This window comes from Vanacampus margaritifer, chromosome 1, assembly GCF_051991255.1.
Source record: "Vanacampus margaritifer isolate UIUO_Vmar chromosome 1, RoL_Vmar_1.0, whole genome shotgun sequence".
Classification (NCBI taxonomy): domain Eukaryota; kingdom Metazoa; phylum Chordata; class Actinopteri; order Syngnathiformes; family Syngnathidae; genus Vanacampus; species Vanacampus margaritifer.
Window position 1 is genome coordinate 7,329,941 of NC_135432.1, and position 21,697 is coordinate 7,351,637.

At 44.1% G+C, this 21,697-nt stretch overlaps 1 protein-coding gene across 4 annotated transcripts in view; it reads left to right on the forward strand.

The window, feature by feature from the left end:
* The window catches only part of zbtb46 (zinc finger and BTB domain containing 46), a 92,077-nt gene extending 70,666 nt beyond the window's left edge, over nt 1-21,411 (forward strand). For 2 of the 4 annotated variants that reach the window (XM_077568733.1, XM_077568723.1), the window contains exons 5-7: nt 8,007-8,329; nt 11,760-11,802; nt 11,887-13,844. In XM_077568733.1, coding sequence (XP_077424859.1) covers nt 8,007-8,329; nt 11,760-11,802; nt 11,887-12,647 — 1,127 coding nt within the window. In that variant the 3' untranslated portion in view covers nt 12,648-13,844. Of the gene's footprint in view, nt 1-8,006; nt 8,330-11,759; nt 11,803-11,886; nt 13,845-15,488; nt 15,665-17,432 lie in introns of those variants that run through there. The other 2 variants (XM_077568751.1, XM_077568741.1) reach the window with 2 other exon arrangements.
* The last annotated feature ends 286 nt before the right edge of the window (nt 21,412-21,697 follow it).

Here is a 21,697-nt window from a genome sequence, read left to right on the forward strand (position 1 = left end):
TGTATCGGGATGTTTCTCAAGTAGTGGTGCAACGGATCACAAAAGTCACGTTTGGATCGGATCACGGATTTGAGTCACGGATCAGATAATTTTTCGGATCAGCCACAAAAAAAAAAAAAAAAAATACTTTGTCTTTATTTATTTTGTAAAACGCCTTTCCTTATTTAAAAAAAAAAAAAAAGTCTAATATAACTGTTTAGGAACGTAACTTTAAGTCCAACATGAGGCAGAAATATTCTTAATTTTAAATGGTCCATATGTAAAATAAGGTATTAATGGCTTAGTAGTGTTCCTATAACAGCTAAATTTGACATTTTGAGCTGAATGTTTTTCTTTTCAAATGGGCAAAAGTGTTTTATAGAATAAATGAAGACAGAGTTCTATTTATCTTTTTTTTTTAATAATGAAAATACCTCTTTGTGCAATTTAAGGCACATTCCTTTCTTATAACATGGTGAGTGAATTACAAAGTAGCTTGGTCCAGAATATTGAAAAATAATTAAAGTAATTAGGTACCAGCTGTCAAACTCGCTTACCAGCCAGACACTTGTTGGTCATGCTAACAGCTAGCCGCTAGCCATTACGTCTGAGACTTCACACAATGACGCCGTCATTAATTAGCGGTTTCTTAGCGTCCTAAATTAGCGATTGAACACGAGTTTGGGATAGCGTTGTGTTGATGTTGGTGGCAACTACAATAATGAAACGTCTAAAAGGGAAGTCAAGCCACGACGTGAACCATTTTCAAAATAAAAGTGTAGTAAGGCTATTTGCATTGCCGTCAACGTATTATATAAACGTTATTTTGAAGTTAGGCTCAGCGTGCTACCTTGAGTAATGGAGTATCAGTTTTAGCTTCCTTGACATATCAGATTAGTATCCACTGAGAGTACGCACTTTGTTGGGGGTTCCCCCACCACCACCGAACCGTGGGGCCTGATCCGAACCGACCACGTATCAATGATGATCCGTTGCTCCACTATTCTTAAGGTATGAACCAATTGTTATGCACTGTGGAGCCACTCGACTGCATGTTGCTGTCAATGGTGACTCAGCGCGAGAACATTTTGCTGGGCTCGCTTGTGCTGTCGTGAGAAGATTGTTTGCTTGTTTGTGAAAGTTCCTTTGAGCGCATCACTGGAGCCGCGTTTCACTTTTATCACTCCAATAACGGCATGTTAAATGTCTCCAAATGATCAGCGAAAAATGGATAATTTGTTGTTCTAACTGTATTCGGCATTTATGGTTTCTCCTTAACACATTTGCTTACACTTAATGTTCTGCTAAATGGTGCCGCATATCAGTACAAGCCAGAACCTCATCAATAATCTCATCAATAATTTCAATAACTGACAATGAAGCATCATCATTAACCACATAAACCATTTTTTTTTTTAATTCTTTCCCATTTTGTGCATGTGTGGGGAAAATGATGCACGTGGTGTGTTTGTGTTTCTTTGCTTTTACTGGCTAGTAATTGGATCTTTTGTCCTGAGTTGAGAAAGGGGGGGGAAAAAAAGCAGAAAAACTCTGGTCCTGATCATGCCCCGCTCACCTACAAAATGAAAGACTGAATAGAGTGAAACACAAGCACACATGCGCTGGCTGGCGAACGTCACTTATGCAAGTGTGAAGTGTGTGAGATTGAGACGTTTCTGTTGGCTTGAGAAGGATTGAGATGACAAGCGGGCTCACTCTCGTACATCAACGCAGCCTTGGCTGTGTGTGAATATGAGATTTGAAGAATTGTGAGAATGTTAAACATTTGCTTTGAAAAAAAAACAAAAAAACAAAAAAACATTTGCTTTGTGCATAAAAGAAAGCAGATTGACAGAAGTTTGTTTCAAAGAGACATGTCTGTGCAGATTGTTTTGGTTGCTGAACAACCAAGCAAAGCCCGACGGCCTCCATTCAACGTTGCAAGATTTTAAAGAAACCTTGGGGAAGGTGCTAGATCAGATTTTTTTTTAATCTGTTCATAAAATGAATAATTATGTCTTTTTAAGAAACCTTTTTTTTAACTGTATATTTAAAAAAAAAAAAAACCTCAATTACAAATTCGATCAGAAGATGAAGAAATATATCTCTCTTTAAAGAACTTGCATATTTAATCTACAGTAAAGTGAAAATCCACGTATAATTGACACCCATTCAAATGTATTGGAAAAAATAAATCTTTTTTTTTTTTTGAAGTGTTGATCAACATTCAATATAGCACATACTGTTTGCATGTTTACAACATTTCTTCTCTGACATTAATGAAAAAATAATGCATGAACATCACCAGCCATTGAGGTTTGTGGGGTTGTGCTAAAACTAATGCTAAACAAGCCATACATTTATTTAGCAGCTACGCCAACTTCCTGCCTTCACATTCTCCTGCTGTTTGTTTTTTTTGGGCTTGTATTGGAAGTTGAACAGTCCACTTTTTTTTTTTTTTTGAATCTGCACAGGACGCCGCGTGAATCCGGTTGGCTCCGGCATACATTCGCCGATATCGATGCAAAGTGTATTGACTTTCTTAGTAATCGACGTTCACAGTTAATCTCATCCTCGTTTAGCAAAAATTGTGTCTGTCTGTATTTCTGTGTAAGTTCAAACAACACACCTGCTGTGATTGGCTGAATGTTTCTAGAAGTTAACGTAACTTACACCCAAAGCTATTGTGAAGTAATCAAATGTTAAAATTAAATAAATAACTCACATACTGGCGCTAATTCCTTTATATGATGTAAATAAAATGTTTTTCAGCCTTTTTTTTTTTTCTCCCAGTCACACGAATGCTATTAATTTGTGATTGGATGGTTGAGGGCGCGGAGGCGGAACTTTCGGCCTCACATACACACGATAGCAGTACAAAACGACTCCATTTTTTTTTCTTATTTCATAGATCCGACCAATGACGTCATCGCTTGATTGCACAAATTATGGCATTTGTTGATCGTCTATTTTGCATCAAGTCTAGTTATTTTTTAATCAGCTTGTCAATGGTCATCAAGCACCCCCCCCCACCTCCTCCCACCCAATATTGGTTCTTGTGTCTTTATGGGGACATCAACTAAACGTCGTCCTACTTCCACACGTTGCGAGTCCCGTTCCCCGTGCTCTTGTTTCCCGCCCACCGTGCTTCTCCTTCACCCCCACTTCCTATCCCTCTTGTCACCTTCCCTTCCCCAACCGACTCCGTCCCTCCATCCACCCACTTCTCCTTCACCCCACCTTAACACTCATCCCTCACACTCGCCCCTGTTCCCTCCCCCTTTCTGGCCGCATCCTTCCTCCTTATTTGGCTCACTCATGTCTCTTCCCCCCCCGTCTATGCTTTAGCGTGGCGGACCATCAAAGTGCGTCTATTTAAGATCCTGAGAAAGTATTGATCACGGTCAGGAAGGAGGTAAAAAGAAAAGGTGACCTCTGAACATTCGCACAAGGCCTTGAAATTTCCCCTCAGTCATTTGTGTATACAATCCCTCATTCACTTGCCGTTTACGAAACTGCGCACGGGAAAGGCTTCCAATTTGTTATTAGTTAACCGCAGATATGGCATGAACTTGGCAGCCTGGATGGAATCTGCCTAGATGGAACTTGTATGAAAGGCATCTTGCTCCCTTGACCATATAAATGACGGCACACAAAATTGCGGAGTAACTAAAGATTTGTAAATACAACATGCATCAAAAATCCGTAGAAAGTGCATGACGCTCACCCTCCCTGAATCCAATTCGATCAATGGGATTTGACCCCATGACCCCCTTTGTGTGTCAGACAATCAAGCGTCCCCAGTGCACCTGTCCACACTGCCGCTGTGTACAGTGTGTGCGCAACATCCAATTAACTTCAGGGATCATGCGAACATTAGTGGCTGGCTCTCAACGCGGTACGAGAAAAAAAAAATCATCTTCACAGCAAATTTCCAACAATTTTGCGTTAACTCATTGATCACCCAAAAAATTATTGCATTAACTCTTTGACTGCCAGACGTTTTCAAAAATGGGTTGTCGCCAGTGCCAGCCGATTTAAGCATTTTGAGTGATCTTTCAAGGTCCACAGAAAATGTTGTGTTTGGACTATGGAAACACACATACTACCAAATGAAAGATTGGACTCTCAGCTTTCATCAGAAAAAAAAGTTTGTTTCTACCTTATTCCGTTCTTCAGTAATCAACAATAGAAAATGGTTACTTTCACCGAAATTCTCTCTTTTGAAACAAAAAACGGAGAAAAAGAGCTTTTTGTGAAACGATGTTATTTCATGCACTCTAGTGAATTGTACACTTCTTTTTGTCCATGAATGATGCCACAAACACCTAAATAGTGCTTTACTTCTGTAAAACGCTTTCACCAACAATGAAAAAGTGTTTTTTGATTGCAAAATACGTTTATTTCCATTCAACAGTGTAACAATTTGACAAAACAATTTCGCAAACTATTTACAAATGTGTGCAACTGTGGTACTACTTACAATTATGTGGATGTTTCAAATACAGTTTTTCTTTTTGTAACGCTCTCCTGCGTGCAAGGAGACGCCAGGACTCGCACAACAGTTTACTTTCACTTTCACATTGGTCCGTTTTGCGTGCAAACGTTACACTTTCTTGACGGCCTTTTTTTCCGGGGAATAAAAAGCAAGTAGCAGACTGTACACACTCCTCCGATGAATATGCATTGGACTCGGGGCACTCTCCGTCGTCCGATCGAGCGTCCGCCTGTGCGTGCTCGGTTGCGCTCCGCGTTACGACACCGTCATAGCCGCCGCGTCAGCGGTTCCAATTTCGCCGTCAAGCTCGGATTCACCTTCATCATCATCGTCATCAATGTACTCTTTTAGCGTTGGTCGATGCCTTTCGTCTTGTAAGTGTAGAGCTGCTTGCAAACGCTCGCCATTGCCCGTTCCCTCCTCCATCTAGCTCCATCTAACGTCTTCTACTGCCGCGTCAATGCTTTCCAACCACGGAGTCACCATCATCTTCATCATCGATGATGATCATCGTCATCAACAATGTGCTCTTTTAGTGATGCTTTTGGTCTTTGAAAAAAACGGCTCTGGCGTTAGCTCCTCGCGACCGGCCGCCATTTTTCCTTTGTTTTCCATTCTGATCTCCTGCTCAACGCTTTAGCTCCGCCTCTACTGACGCCCACCCAATCTTGTCAAAAGAGAGTCATCGCTGCCCTCTAGGGGCCAAAAATAGTCATTAGGCTCACGAGACCTGCTTAAAACTTTCAGGAGAGCTCCGCAAGCCTTCCCAGCACCCGTTTCAAAAAAAAAAAAAATGGGAGGACGTCTTTTAACGTCTTTGGCGCTCCTCCGTAGGTTTTTGCAGAACGTCATTTAACGTCTTTGGCAGTAAAAGAGTTAATCATGTATTAACGCAGATTCATTTTGACCGCAGATGATCCCTTAGCTGACAGCGGATGGTTACGTTAAAGGTAGCACGGGTTGTGTTTTGAGCAATAAACATAACTACATGCTTAAAAATAAAGCATTTAAGCCCGAATGTTTGCGTATGACATTCAGAATATTTGTTCAGTCAAACTATTGGGGTAAGGTTTTTCTTTTCTTTTCCATTTTAAATTTTGCAATTAATCAACTGATTAGAAAAAGAGGAGGATGAAAGTGTGGAGTGGATAAAAAAAAAAAAATGTTGTGAAGACGTCTTCATAACATTAAATGTCGAAAGAATTAACACATAACAGGTGTTCCTCAAAATTGGTGGGGAAAAAAAAATGTTGATTAAAAAGCTATTTTAATTACATGATTCATCAAAATTGCGAGATGTGATTGATCTGATTAAAACATTTAATCGTTTGACTGCTCCACTTTAATTGCAGAAGAGTAGAAGTGGGATTTCTGTTTGTTCAGAGCTGATTCAAAAAAATCTCCGCATCGTGCTTTCTTCAAGACTTTTCTAAAGTCACCCTTGCCATTATTTGTTGAGTGGGAAGTTGGTGGGACGTCGGAGCAGAAAAAAAAAACTAAACAAAAAAAACTAAAGCGAGACTGCAGCTAACATCATTCAGAACATTTTATATTCAGTCAACGCAAAAAGTAACTTTTACTACAAAAAATGATTACGTTTTGGCTTTGTTTTTATTTTTTTTCAGGGACTGTCAAAACAGTACAAATAGTAAACAATATTTTTCAGACTGGGAACAAAATTCGGTACGGGAAAATATTGATAAGCAGTGGGGGTGAAGCGTTACATATTTTAGTTTAGCGATCTCTATCGGCCATGTTAAATAGCGCAAAAATCCAAAACTGATACTCGAACCCGGTCCATCTGGTCGGAAGACGAGTGTTTATCTAACTGAGCAATTTGTCCAATGATTGACCAGACGATCCGGGTTCGAGTCTCAGTTTTGGATGTTTGCGCTATTTAACATGGCCAATAGAGGTCGCTAAACTACAATATGTAAGACTTGGACGTATTTTGGTGCACGGTAAAACGACCAATATGGTCGTTATTGTTGGAGGACTTTTTGGGCTGATGATGATTGACAACCAGTGATTATTATTTGTTGTTCGTCAACAGGGTAAAGTAGTGCGTACAGGAAGTCGCCAGGTTGGGGGTGGGGCCTGATGCTCAGCAGGGCATGGAGGCAGAAAAATCATTGGGCTGTTTTGATGTGACATTTAGAGATTTATCAACATCAGTTATCCATATTAAGCTGATTGTTTCAAGGTATCGGTACCCAGGACGGCCACGCCCTCTTGTGGCTATTTTACAATCAGGAACTAGACATTAGAAATGGCAAGAATAGAACATTGCCATTCATTTCATGCAATTTTAAGGAAAATGTTGTATTGTGTTGTATAGGTCTTTCTATAAAATTATCTAGTATTGGGGGGGGGTATGTATCAAAAGTAAGAGTTGTATCGGTATTTGGTATCGGTGACTACTCAAGAGTTGAGTACTCACACTGGTATCGATCTGAAAAACATTGGTATTGAACATCCCTAAATGATACATTGTATTAGCAATAAGCACCTAATGCACAATTCCAATAAGATCCAATACAAGCATCGCTATCCAAATGTCTTAACAATGCTGATATTGATCCATTTTGAGGGATATTGAAAGCGTCTTTGCAAAGGCCGACACATGAGCGAGTACTCCAGTGAGTGTTGCTCATCTCGCAGTCTTTCTGTGGCTGTGACCTCCTCCCTCGCTCGCGGCCCCTCCCGATGTCGCCAGAGGTGGGAACGAGAACGGGAGTGGAGCATTGGTGTGTATGTGCGCGTTCTCACTAAGTGGGAGTGTCGGGTGCGGCAGTTCAACATTCCAGGAATCCGTCCACGGTCAAGCCTCAGCGTTGTGAGATTGTGTCCATTGTGTGGAGGACGGCGATAAATGCTTCACCCACTGCATAACTCTGCTGGCACAACACTCACAACACGCACTACCTGCAAGAGTGAGCATCAAATATCAATGCGGGAATAGTTAGCGGGAGGTCTGTGAGACTATTTTGTATTTTTTTTTTTAATACTTTGTGTCGGAACTTGTTGCTGGTAAACATCCTCCCTGGTGTCGATGTCCTTTTGCCCTGCGTGTACCGAAAGTCTTCAATTGAGCTGCAAGATGGCACCTCTCCAAAACAATCTCCCTCCACGCTACAGAGGATCCTCAAGCCCTCTCCTTATATGCATTTTACTCACTCACACACACGCACACACACGCGCGCACACACGCGGCATCCTGTGTGCATGCATGTGGGTGGAAGGAGAAGGAGAGCAGAGGAGCAAATGGAAAAGAGAGAGAAGAGAAGCCCTAACCCTTTCCCCTCGGCTGGCGGAAAGTGAAACTTCAGAGTTGTTCTTCCTCCCCCTCTCCATGGTGTTTGATAGTGCAGCACTGGCAGCCACTGTACGCCCCCCCCCCACACCACCACCACGCGGGCCCCCCCCCCTCCTGCCCACTCTCTCCCGTTGTGTTGTGGTGGCCAGCTGCTAGCCGAGTGTGCCGTTGTACGTGAGTGGGTGGGTGAGACTCGTTTCCTGTGCTCCTCAGGGCTCCGCTCCAACAACTACTGCAGCACGCTCCGGCCAGGGGCCACAGGGGCCACAATTCATAACAAACAAGGCGATGGCTCCTCGCCTCCTCCTACTCTTCTTCCTCCTCCTCATCTAACACCGTTACCGCCGTCATCATCATCATCATCCTCATCATCGTCATACCGCCCCTCCACTCCGCCCACTCCCCCGCTCCCCGCTGAGCCTCGGTCCCTGGAGGCCCCCGGCTTGCGGCCAGGGGCGCCCCGGCTGCGCGCGGACACCTTGGACATGGAAGTGGAAGAGGCCCCCGAGGGCCCGGCGTCCTCCACCCCGCCTCAGGTAAGCAGAAGGAGCCTGGCTGCAGTCCAGAGGTGGAGGCTGTTTTCCGGCTTTCGGAGGCAGCCTCCACCCTTTCTTGCAAACTCCCTGCGGGGGCTGAGTGCTGATGGAGGGTATAAAGTGGACAGAGTGGAGGTTATTGGGGTCATCGTCACTCAGCCTCCTCACGGTGTTTCTTTCTTTCTGTGTGGAATCTGGCACATTTCCTGCTTGAAATACACAATTTGCTCTGTCTACTGTTCCAGATTTTCTGTTCTTTACTCATGTCTCTTTTCTTCCACAACATCCTTGCTGCAAAGTGAGGTTTGCTGCTCAGTGCTAAAGTAGCTTCTAGTTAGGGTTGTCACCTGACCAAGCTCGGGTAATTAACAGTCAAGCCAGAAATTTTGAATATGTGGACATTTTAGCATGGCAAAATCCCAAAACACACAGCAATAGTGGCTAAGAAATAGTTCACGGACGATAATATTAACATTTTTGCAGTGGCCCAGACAGTCCAGACTTGAATTCAGTTGAAAATCTGTGGAGGAAACTAAAGATCAGGGTGATGACAAGAAGAGCGCATCACTAAAGATGAATGGGAAAAAATATCAGCTGAGTCATACACTCTAAAAACAAAAAAATAACCCAACTATGGGTCAAAAATGGACCGATCCTCTACTTGGGTCAATATGAGTCAAGAAAAGGGTTTTTTAATGTAAAACAACTCAAACATTGGTCAGATCCTTTTACTTGGTTCAAAAAAATTGGGTCATTTCGTATAAAACAACCCGGAAAGTTGGGTCAAATTGACCCATGAAGTGGATCGGTCCATTTTTGCCCAGACTGTTTTTAGAGTGTGGAAAAAGCTGATCAGTAACTATAGGATGCATTTTATTTGCTGCAATAGCCAATAAAGGCTTTTCTATTGATTTTGAGGAGAAAGTTATGAATAATTTTAGACGGGCCACTTTTTGTTAAAATGTCTAAACTTAGTGGAATATTCATTATTTAGCTAGTCACACACACTGTAAAATGTAAACAAGGCATACCACTCTAAAAAACAACAAGATACAAACACGACGTGGCAACATGCAACTATTCTAGAAAAACGTCACCAACAATTACGTACGCACTACAAAGTCACCGATTTGGTAGGTTCTATAAAAAGCCACCGTGTGATGTAAGTGTTGATATACATACCTTCTTGTTATCATAATTTGTTGAAAATCTCACTGTCAGGGACTCACTGACTTCCATGGCTTCGGTGAGAGGACTGAAATTACTGCAATGACAGTACTTTTTCTGTAAAGCTCAAGGGCTTAGCTTTCAGAAAATTTTCAGATAGCACAAACGGTGCCAGAGTTACGGTAATCCACAGTGCACCTACGGAAATGTACCGCCGGCGGCACGCTCCGTAACAAAGCGGTCCACAGTAGCACAGACTAGACCAGATTAGACTACAGAATTAAGGAAATCAAATTAGCTTTTGGCATTCTTCCCAAAAAATGCGACAAATTGTGTCCCGTGAGAGATTTTTATTTTCCCAGGACAGCTGGTAAAAAAAGAGTTCTGGGAAAAACGTGACGGGTGGCAACTCTACTTCTAGTTGTTGCTTTGGAGATTACATGTGGACACAACGACAGCCAGCGTGTTTTAAGATGGCAGATAGCGGCCGAGGTGGAATCGATACTAGAAGACAATGAGAGGTTTGCTCTTGCAGTGCAGGAAATGGTTTGTTCTTTTCAGTGTGTGTCTGCGTGGGCGTGTGTGAGCGCGTCTGTGTGGCCGAGTGCGTTTTTCCGTGCCAGTCTGTGTGTGTGTGGGTAAGTAAGCCTTGGCGAGGAACATTTGATTTCAAAAGGACTTGCCTCTCAATAAGCCGGCCGACGAGCCATCTGTGTAGCCAAGTGCAGACGAGTCCCCTCTTGTTCTTCTTTCCTCAGGACAGGGATAGACTTTCAGGGGCCGAGGAAGCGGGTGCGGGTGAAGGAATGGACAAAGGTAGATGGAAGTCAGGAGAGAGTATGGAAGAAGGGGCGGTTACCGTTTGTCTTGTTATTGTAGATCAAGTGTTCATTCTGACAAAGCCTCCAACAAGACATTTTCTGCATTCATATCTTGTGCTATGTCCGGATCAGACTACAAGATTTTAGCCTCGTTGTTATGGTTTTCCAGCCTCTTTGTCATCTGACATAATCCACAATCAACAATTTGCCGTCAGAGACAGGCCCGCCCCTGACCAATTTAGGACCCCAAGCAGCATGTGGACAAACCTTCTACATGCGGGTTGCGTTTTTCCTTTTGACTCTTGCGGCGTTCTCACAACTTGGGGGTCGATCCCGAGCCTCTGGTTTGGGAGTGCAAAGCTGCCGCCCCAGCTAAATACCCTGTTAGGAGGTACGGGAAGTTGGGATGTAACGATAATGGCCTCGTAGTCATGTCATAATAATTAAAAGCAGCACATCTGTTAAAATGGCAAGGTTATACTCCATTTCTGTCGTTCTAGCGCCCTCTGCGGGTTAATTTATTAGTGCAGTTTAATTTTTATTAGGAATGTTTTATCAATTTATCACTGCTATAAATCAGCCATGCCAACAAATATTTTTTAACATCTCCATCGAAAAACGTTACTTTTGGCCCGCTTCAGCCGAACTCAGCATTGTCAACTACCACAGCCAACACAGGTGCAGATCGTTATCAGGCTTCTCCAGAGATTGCTGATTAGCTGATGATATGAATCACCTGTGTTGGCTGTGGGAGGCATGGAAAACAGGCTGGATACCGGTCCTTGAGGACCAGGGTTGAGGACCACTGACATAGACCATGATGCTTTGCGCCACTGAGCCAGTATGAGCACATGACAATGACATGTGACATGTCATGGCCAAGCCTATTTCTTTGTCACATGATATAGGTTTTTTTTTCATCATGAATTTTTATACAATATTGTGAGTTTTTTATCAACAATATTGTAATATTTATCATTTTGTGATATTTGTATATCGTTACATCCCTAACGGAGAGCGGACGGAATCCGAGACATGCAATCAAGTTCATGTCGAAGCATTCTCTCACATACAAATAAAATTTCTCGTCATTGCCGCAATGCGACTGATGTGCAAAATGGGGCTTCCCATGAAGGTTTGGGCCCTGCGCACGGTGTGTGTTTTGCGTTTAGGGGGTGGCGCCCCTGATCAAAGAAGCCCAATGATTGTATAAGACGGAATTTGTTCAGTCGCATCATAAAATCTGTTGTGTAGTCTTGGCGGTGTTTTGAGCGAGTGACGGTCTAGCAGAAGTCTAACGTGAAAGAGCAAGTTTGTCTGGTCGTCTGATCCCGGCCTTGTTTTCACAGCTTGTGTCACCTGCATGCCTCCTACATGTACGACAACCTCTCATACACACTCTTCCCATTTGTGTGCAATAACGTGATTTTATGTGCTCCCAGGATGGTGACAAGGACAAAGACCAGCTGAAGGAAAACAACGCAGGTAATACGTGAGGCCTTGAGCAGTCAAATCATGAGCACCTCAGTTGTGACTTGTTGAATGATGATCGTTGTCCGTGTTGTTCAGGCTTGGAAGGTGACCCGTCTCCTACCGAGAGGGATCAGATGGCCAAAGCAACTCGTGCTGGATCTCTGACGGTGCCTACGTCAGTTTTTATGGCATCCAGCGAAATCGAGGGCCTGGCGGCGATGGCCAAAGACACTAGATCAGGGGTCCTGCCAGAAAGCGGTGCCTGGACCTCGCAGGGGTTTGCTTGCTCCCTGTGCAAGCGGCTGTTCAGCAGTCTGGAGTACCTCAGGGAGCACGAGTACCGCCACACCTTGTCCCTCATGGCGATGTCCCTCGACTGGCCGACCATGCCCGGTCCGTTCAGCCGGCCCAGCCAGTCTCAGTTTCTCCACTACCCCCAGTCTTTGTATCGCCCCACCGTGGCCGAGCCCACCCCGGCACGCTACCTCTGTTCGCAGTGTCCGGCGAGCTTCACCCTCAAGTCCAACGCGGACCGCCATGAGAAGACCATCCATTTTAAGAAAAAGCTGATGCAGTGCGTGTACTGTCTGAAGCACTTCAGGGACCGCACAGACCTGCACAGGCACCTGTCCTCGGTGCACTCCAAAGAGAGGGGCCACGTCTGCCCGGCGTGCGCAAAGTCATTTAGTACCCAGAAGAACCTGGCCACGCACATCAAAGTCTGCTGCCAGGTGGGGTCCGTGCCAGGAGCGAGCGCGAGCATGTCTCAGGATGGCGATCAAGTCCCTCTATGGAGGCTTTCCGAAGAGATGAAAGTGGAAATGAGTAACCGTAGCATTTTGGACGTAGAGAACTGAGATAGTGGAGAGGATGCAAAATAATATTCAAAGCCAGCAGTTCACCTCACATGTGCATTCATGCCAATCATGTGATGAGAAAAATCATCCCCTTTTTTTTTTGTATAACTGAGTTTAAGATACATTTTTAAAAATGTCTATGCAAAGCTGGTCTTGTTACCATTTCATGAATTTCCGTGTGAAGTACTTGAAGTCTTCTCACGTTGTGATGCCAGGCAGCAACTTTTCATTCCTTTCCAAACATTTTTATCTTTGTACTACTACTAACATCTCAATCACGGAGAAAGCACAACTCAAAATCATTCAAATCCATCAGGCTGTACTGCGGCTCAACGCCCTAAGCAACACCACCACCTGCAGGACATTGCTTGCACTGCACCATTTGCTCTTCTCACCTCAGAAGCGTTTGAAAGGAAAACATGCTTTCAAATTGTACATTTTCGAGACTATGGTGTCCACCTCCAGGTGCAGGATTAGCTCGCAGACGATTATCCTTTGTCGCCATAACTACCTGAGCCGCTCCGCGTCACACGGTGCAGATGGAACGACTGTGCTGGATAGGACAAAGCCAGCGCAAACAATAGGCCGGTGGCTTTCAGCTGGGGGTTGGGTGGTGTCATTTTCTCTCCGTCACACATCTGAAGGTCTGGAGTGGCCAGAGATGTCCTGTAATTGCTCCTTGGTGGCTGCAGACCTCCTTAACCCTTGACCTCTAATCAAAAGAAAAAGTGGGGACAGAGGGGCAGGTGCCCTTTTAGACCCGATAAGATCCGTGACGTCACTGGGGTAGGAAAATGATGGCGGAACTTCAAGAACTAGCTGCTGGAGGTCGGACCCTGCATCAACCTTGTGTTAAATTCACACGCATTTCTGCCAAAGATTTCCTTCTCCGAGTTTACAGCGAGCCTTTACAGCACGGCAGAATGCGACTGAACTCTTACACAGTGTGCGGGTTCTGCAAGTCGTTTTGTGGTAGTCAGTGAGCTTCAGGGCTGTCAAACCTCAAACATTAACTTCAGAGATGAATTGGAATTATTCAAAGCGTGTCGTTTTATTGACTTCCTGTGGTGGCCTATAAAACACGTGCAGCCAAACTTAGAAGCAGCGATGGGCAAATGAAGCTTCATGAAGCACTTGTGATATTGTTTGACTCCTCTAGATCAGAGGTCCCCAACCCTGGTCCTCAGGGACCGGTATCCAGCCTGTTTTCCATGTCTCCCACAGCCAACACAGGTGGAGATCGTTATCAGCCTTCTCCAGAGATTGCTGATTAGCTGATGATATGAATCACCTGTGTTGGCTGTGGGAGGCATGGGAAACAGGCTGGATACCGGTCCCTGAGGACCAGGGTTGGGGACCTCTGCTCTAGATGACACTCGTGATTTAAAGATGCATTGGAAATTTGGTTAATTTCCATTGAACTAGCCTTTTTCTTTAAACCAAGAGCACCACCTAGAGGACTTAAGAAATATCGTAAGTGTTTCATGAAGCATCATCAGCCAATCATCAACCAATGATTGCCAAGCGGTGGCGTATCATCACAAATAATCTTGACTTGACCTCTGCTGAACCCCTGCGACTCACTGACTCACCAAACCCCTGGGGTTCGATCGAACCCTGGTTCAGCACCATTACGGTAGTACGTAGTTCCCCCATTCCAGCGAGTTGGTTTTGTATGCAAGGATTGGTCGCCTGGTGTACGACTATATTTTCTCTCCCCGATCGTCCAGTTCAGCGGTGTGTGGTTCGACGTGCGGCGGATCTAGTGCACCCGCAGTGGCGGTAAACATGCACCCGTGTTTCTCTTTAATTCCGTCATGCCCACTGCAAGCGGAGCAGGAAGTTGAAAGCCTTTTCGAAAGCATCTCCCCAACATGCCAAATCCGTTTCAGACAGCAAAGTCTCGTTTCTCAGGTCGCAGCTGCAACAGACGGACAATTAAGTCAGGATCTCGTCATAGTTTCTTTTGAAGAGTTGCATAAGACAGTACACTGTAAGTTGCTGTGTGTATTTTCTTTTTTGAAAAGGTGCTGTATAACATGTATTTTTCTTAAATAAATTTAAAAAAAAAAAGCGGAATTTGAAATCATGTTTGAATGCTGCAATGGAAATTGAATAAAAGTTGTAAACGTGTCTGTTGTTGCTTTTGCTCTTTTGTCGCGCGCATCGACAGTCACAGAACAAAACTAACAACTTGTCCTCTTGAAGTTCTTGCATGTTTGTTTGTTTTTTGTGCGTTTTTCTTTCCTCCCAACCATCGTCCCCCTTTGCATGCTTTACTCAGCAGAAGTCGTTGGAGGTAATCATTTTATGTTGTTTCAACATCCTGCTTTTTAGTCCATCCACTCCAGTCCTGAGCTTTCCTGGTCGTACACACTCATGTCTCACGCACACACTTCACCTCTCCTAATTACCATTTAAGACTCAGCTGGGCTAATCCTAGACTTTGCCTCACCTGACCTTTACCTTAGATGTACAACTCGTGTTTTTTTTTTTCATTACCTTGAGCCCCCCTCAGCCCACCCGTGTGTTTTTAATGTGTGTTGTCTGTCGCAGCAACATCTAAAGCCCACTGAATGTCGTGCCCGTGTTTGTAGCGTCTCTTTCCTCTTGATGCTTTAGTATCGTGCAAAAACTGTTGCCAGGGCAACCGTAGCATTGAGTGGGTTGGGGGTGACCGTGGGGATTGATGCTACATTTATTTGCCACCTTGCTAATTAAGTGGAATCACGGAAGACTGATGGCTTTATTTCAAAGAAGTATTCAAGGCTAATCATTTTTTTTTCTTTTCTTCTACAACCCCATGACCCCCCCCCCCCTTTCCCCCCCTTGTCCCTGCAGTGAATGACTTCACGGTGATCCGTAAGAAGTTCAAGTGCCCCTACTGCAGCTTCTCGGCCATGCACCAGTGCATCCTCAAGAGGCACATGCGCTCCCACACGGGCGAGAGGCCGTACCCGTGCGAAATCTGCGGCAAGAAGTTCACCAGGAGGGAACACATGAAGAGACACACGCTGGTGAGTGCCGTCGCGGCATGGCCAGTAGGGGGCGGTCTCGCGTAAAAAGTGTATTGTTTCTGTAGGAATTTGCGTTCTTCTTCTCCACAAACATTTTTGAGACACTAATCATGAGCTAAAACACGGCAAACTTTGCACACACATCAAGCCTGGTGTAAATTTTTATATTTTAAAGTTTTTGTACACAGCTACAAAAAATGGGTCTGTAGCACCCCCTATATAAGACGCTAACTTCAAAATGATGTTTACCAAATACAGTAATACATTGACGGCAATGCTAATAGGCTTAGTACACTTTTACTTTGAAGTTGGCCCACGTGGTGGCGTGATGGCTAGCTTGACATTGTAGTTGCAACCAACATCAACACGACACCATCCCAATCTCATGTTCAATCGCTAATTTAGGATGCTAAGAAACCGCTAATTAATGACTGTGTCATTGCATGACACGGCAGAAGTCTTCGACGCAAGTGGTTAGCTAGCGGCTAGCTGTTAGCATGACCAATGCGCATGAGTGTCTAGCTCCCGGCTGGTAAGTTAAAAAAAAATGGGTCTGTAGCACCCCCTATATAAGACGCTAACTTCAAAATTAGGTTTACAAAATACAGTAATACATTGACGGCAATGCTAATAGCCTTAATACACTTTTACTTTGAAGTTGGCCCACGTGGTGGCGTGATGGCTAGCTTGACATTGTAGTCGCAACCAACATCAACTCGACGCCATCCCAAACTCATGTTCAATCGCTAATTTAGGACGCTAAGAAACAGCAAATTAATGACGGCGTCATTGTGTGAAGTCTCCGACGCAAGTGGCTAGCGGCTAGCTGTTAGCATGACCAACAAGTGTCTGGCTGATAAGCGAGTTTGACAGCTGGTACCTAATTACTTTAATTATTTTTCAATATTCTGGACCAAGCTACTTTGTAATTCACTCTCCATGTTTAAGGAAATGAATGTGCCTTAAATTGCACGTTTGTTTTTGATTTAATGAAAAAAGGCGTTTTACAAAATACTCTAAACAGACACTAAATCCTACACGGCTATATTAGAAATTTAATTTTTATTTTTTATTTTTTTTAGCGGACAAAGCGCTTTACAAAATAAATTAAGACAAAGTATTATTTATCTATCTTTTTTTAAAAAATTTTTGCTGATCCTAAAAATTATCCGATCTGTGACTCAAATCCGTGATCCGATCCGAACGGTGACTTTTGTGATTCGTTGCACCACTACTAGCTGCGCGTGCGCACTTGGAGTACTTGTAGCCGTTGAGTTTCGGATCGTCGTAGCTCTACCGATCTCCATGAAGTGAGGCCGGCTGCAGAGACTGATGAAGATGATGACGAAGATGAGCTCGCACATTCCCGTCGTTTGATATTGATTGACGGTCTTCCGCATGCGCATTTAAAAAAAAAAAAAAAAAAAAAAAAGTGACAAATGGACGTTTAGCTTCTACTTTTCGAGAAGATCCTTGAATACGCCTTTAATTTTTCGATATATGACGGAGGCGGCGCGGGCATCAAATTTCGTGTTTCGTTCGTTCCTTATAAATAAAGCAATCTCCGTTGTATGATTTACCTACAGCTTCAAAAATTGGGATACGACAACTTTAGAAGCACTTTTATGCACTGCACTTAATGTGATTAAATCTACGGACGGAATGCAGTATGGTTGATTTTAAAATCTATTTTTATATAGAATACAGACCAAATTGTACAACATTTGTACTTACTACTTGTACTTGTGGATGTGTTTCCACCTTGCAGGTTCACAGTAAAGACAAGAAATACGTGTGTAAAGTGTGCAGCCGCGTGTTCATGTCAGCCGCCAGCGTCGGCATCAAACACGGGTCCCGGCGCCACGGCGTCTGCGTGGACTGCTCCGGTCGCGGCATGGCGGCGCTGCTGGACCACAACGGCGAAGCGGGCGGCGACATCTCGCCCGAGGAGGAGTTGTACCCGGGCGAGCGCTTCCACGACGACCAGGCCGAGTGCGACGGCGACGGCGAGGAGGAGATGATGGCCGAGGGCGACGGCGAGACCGCGGGCGAAGGGGAGGACGACGCCGCCAAGTGGAAGGAGGCCGGCATGGCGGCGGAGACGCGGCGGGCGCTGGACAACGAGAAGGAGGAGAGCGACTCGTCGGCGCAGGAGGGCGAGCCGCCTAACGGGAGCGAGAGGGACTTTGCGTGGATCTCCTAAAAGATGGCCACCTCCTGTTTGCGGCTCCACGGGCAACCTGTGAGGATCTTTCAAGAAATCTCTTGAACCCGCGGCCAGGCGGAAACACGGCGACGAGTTCTAAGTAACAGAAACTGACAGTCTTTTTCTGCTTACCTCCTTTTACCTCTGATGCAGTTTTGCTCCTTCCGTCTCTTTTGAGACGGAGGCCGACAAAATGGCGGACGCCGGCCATCACAATCACCATGGAAACCAGGGATCACTGTGAACAGGAAGTGGTCCCCCCTCCATGTCCTCTTTTGTCTCCTCAATCAACTTCTTTTCGCCCTCCAATCTATTGCAAAGCTCCACGTGTCAGGAGGCGGGCGGGCGGTCCGACGGCACACTGCGGTCCGAGTCCCGCTGCCACAGACTTGCACTTTATTGACGCTGACTCTCATCCAAGCAAGTGAGCTTGACAATTTGAAATTTGTCATCCGTTGGTGAACAACTCGGCGAGCGCACCTACCTTTAAGGACCGACGTCCTCTTGACTGTTATCGCCACATCCCAATAACTGATCCATCTTTTTGTCTTTTGTCGCCTTTGCCCTCCAAATTCAAGTAGGAGGGGTCGGGGGATGGGGGGGGGGGGGGGTGATTTTATTTGTCCTTCAGTTTGGTTCAAGTTGTGCGGAGTTTCAAGGCTTGTACATATAATTGTTTGGAATCAAAATGGACGTTAGGCGCTCGGCGAATGCGAGCAAAAGTCTGCCTTTGTTCATCCCCTTGATTTTTGTTTTTCTCCTCACCCTCTTTTGGCTCCGTTTTTTTGGGGGTGCGGGGATGAAGGCAAAAAAGAAGTGGAAAATGTATGGAAAAGTTGTTGTTGGCTATTTATTGGATGTATGTTTCTTTTTTTTTTCACGCTGGCGTGTGTCTAGGGATGTAACGATAACGGCAATATCACGATATTAAAATTGCCACGATATCATCGTCATGTTACGATATTAAAAGGTCCAGATGTTTTCCATTTTTGCAGTTCCAGCACCCTCTGGTGGTTAATTTATTAGGGCCGTTTCATTTTAACGACACGTTTTGGCCACCTGCGTTTAAGATGCATGCAAATGAATGGGAACGTATCACGGCTGAGTTCCTCCACAATTTTTTATTATGTACAAAAACACATTCAATTTGCTCCCCAAAACATATCATAAAAATATTACCGCGCTCCCAAAGACGTATTTTTATGTTTTTTTTATTTTAATGCTAGAGCATACAGAAGGCTTTAATGCAGCCTCTGAACTGAAGAGAACCCTTGAAGCAATGGTAGTTATTACACACACAAAAAACGGCCAGCAGGTGGCAGCAGAGTAGAAGAGATCAACCAGGGCTATGTTGCAAAAAAGCTCCTTTCCCAGCGGTTTTAAACAGATTTGTCAATAATGACGAAACTTAGCTATATTCTAATGCTAATTGCTGCAAAACGGAAACGGTTAGAAACAAAATAAAAATATTTTACAGTATCTTGAGTTTTTATACTGTACTGTGAGCTTCTAGCTTCTTTTTTTTTTTTTTTAATAACTCCATCCTTTTCACAATAGCATGATAAATATCGTAACGGGACATTTGGATATCGTTACACCCCTACTGTGTGTGTGTGCGTGCGCGTGTGTGTGTGTGACTTATGCAAGGATGCTCGCAAAGTCTTTATTTCTTTCCTAAGACGGTTGCTATGTTTTTAACCGTGTGGTCCTGAAAACTGGAGTGAGGCGGATGACAAGTCTTTGATTATCACAACTATGATTACTGTGGTTGATGTTACTATTATTCATTATTATTATTATTATTATTAAGTGCTGGATGCTAAGCTTTGTTGTGTTTTGATTTGAGGATGTTTTATAAATTGTCTAATTTGAGAAAAAAAAAAATCTAAACAAAAAAAGAGCTTTTATACTTTGCCTTGTTGTGGACGGCAAGCCATGAGGCTTTTCTCAAACTTTTTATTGTGCAAGTTGATGCTTTTTCTGTCGTGTTTGCTTTTTTTCTACTTGGGAAGGGGGCGGGGTGGGGATGGCGGGGGTCACTGTTAACCGTCTGTTTGCTATGGATTGCAACATATATTCTGCACATGCTTTTTTGCATCACTAATGTACACAAATTGATGAATATTGAACCAAAAACAATCTAGTACCTTGTATACAGAAGTGCTTTTGTTCCATAGTGCGTGTGTGTGCGCGTGCGCGTGTTTTTGGAAATATTTTGTTGTGCTTTTGTTGTTCTTTTGTCACGCTTTGATAAAGTGCACACGTTTGTTGTTGTCGTGACTGTGAAGGGGTCCAAATGTCACATGACGACGAACAATCAAAAGGAGGCAAGCAGCTCGACGAGCACTTTTGCGACGGCGAGCGACGGCCGCGGATCAGGCAGGCCTCTCGCGCTCCGAACCGTGCCGCGGACGCACTCGCACCTTCGTCACCCGCTTGATTTCATTTGTTATTTATTGTCTTTTTGTTGGAACCCGCTTCTCAGATAGTGATGGGATTGGATTTCATTGAATGTTCGCCATGGGTTTTGTGTGTGCGTATGCGTGCGTGTGAGAGACCCCTGCACTCTTCTCCGAACCTCAACCTCATACCGGGTCAGGAAAAACGTCCGCCATCCACCTCCTGAATTATGTGCCTCGATGACCTGTTGACCTTGCGCGCTTTGTGAGACGAGTCGGCCGATGCTCCAGCGAGATCAGAAGAGAGAAAAAAAAAAAAATCAAAAATTCCAGACAAATCCAGATTTTCCTTCCCGTCGAGTGTTTGACGAGCGCGAGATGACGAGCGCGAGATGACGACGAGACGGCGGCGGTCTAACTTGCATGCGTTCCCGTGTTGGTTTCGTCGTCCCAAAGCGACGTCTCGGGCGTCCGCGTCCAACTCTCATTCCACGCAATGCAAAACTGGAAGCCTTTGCTCTGGCGCAAAGGATTATGGGTAATTCTTGGATGTTGACAAATCCTCATTTTTGCTTGATTCACGCGTGCAAATCATGAAGCCATAAATATGTATGGGTGGATCGATAGTATACTATATTTCAAAGTTGCCGCTTTTTACTTTAGAGTTTGTTCTTCTACTAAGAGTGACGTGTGTATACCTTCATATATATGAATTTATATGACTATGATATTTATTTTCTCAACTTTAAGAGAGTCTTTGATTTGTACAAGGTCGCACTTGAAGCTTGAGCTTTGCTTATTTTCACTGGGAATATTGTTCAATATGAAACAGACTTTATATTGATGAGACTAAATCTGTGTTTGTAACAAAATGTGTTGAAATAATCCCCCCAAAAAAACAACAATCTGTCCTGTCTTCTTTTTCGTTTTTGTTTGTTTTGTGTTTTGGGCAGACTAAGTGCTCTTGTGCAAATAGTTTTGGGTCACTCAACGTTTTTCCAGTCAACCGTAAGCCTCCAGTTTTGATGTTGGCCCAGCGGCCGGGCAAGCTAATGTCATGTTTAGTGGAAGAATTAGCTTGACTTTTATTTGCAAAAATCAATCAGTCTCAATAAATTTTGAAATTGCTGCTGTAAAAGCAAGTTTCATGTGTGCTCTTTTTATTGTATTGTTTAGTACAGACTACTTTCCACAAGGGGGCGCAAAAGACACGTCAACCAATTTTGCCTGAGCAGAGGTGCCGAGTACCGATTCGACTCCTACTGTACATGAGTAAAATATTTTTTTACAAAAAATACTATCCCCCCCCCCCCCACACACACACACATACTAATCCCCCAAAAATGTTGCATGCCAATTTTTATGACCAAAATACTATATTAGCTATTGATATGTGAGTGCTGTTTCACATTACACAAATTAGGGTCT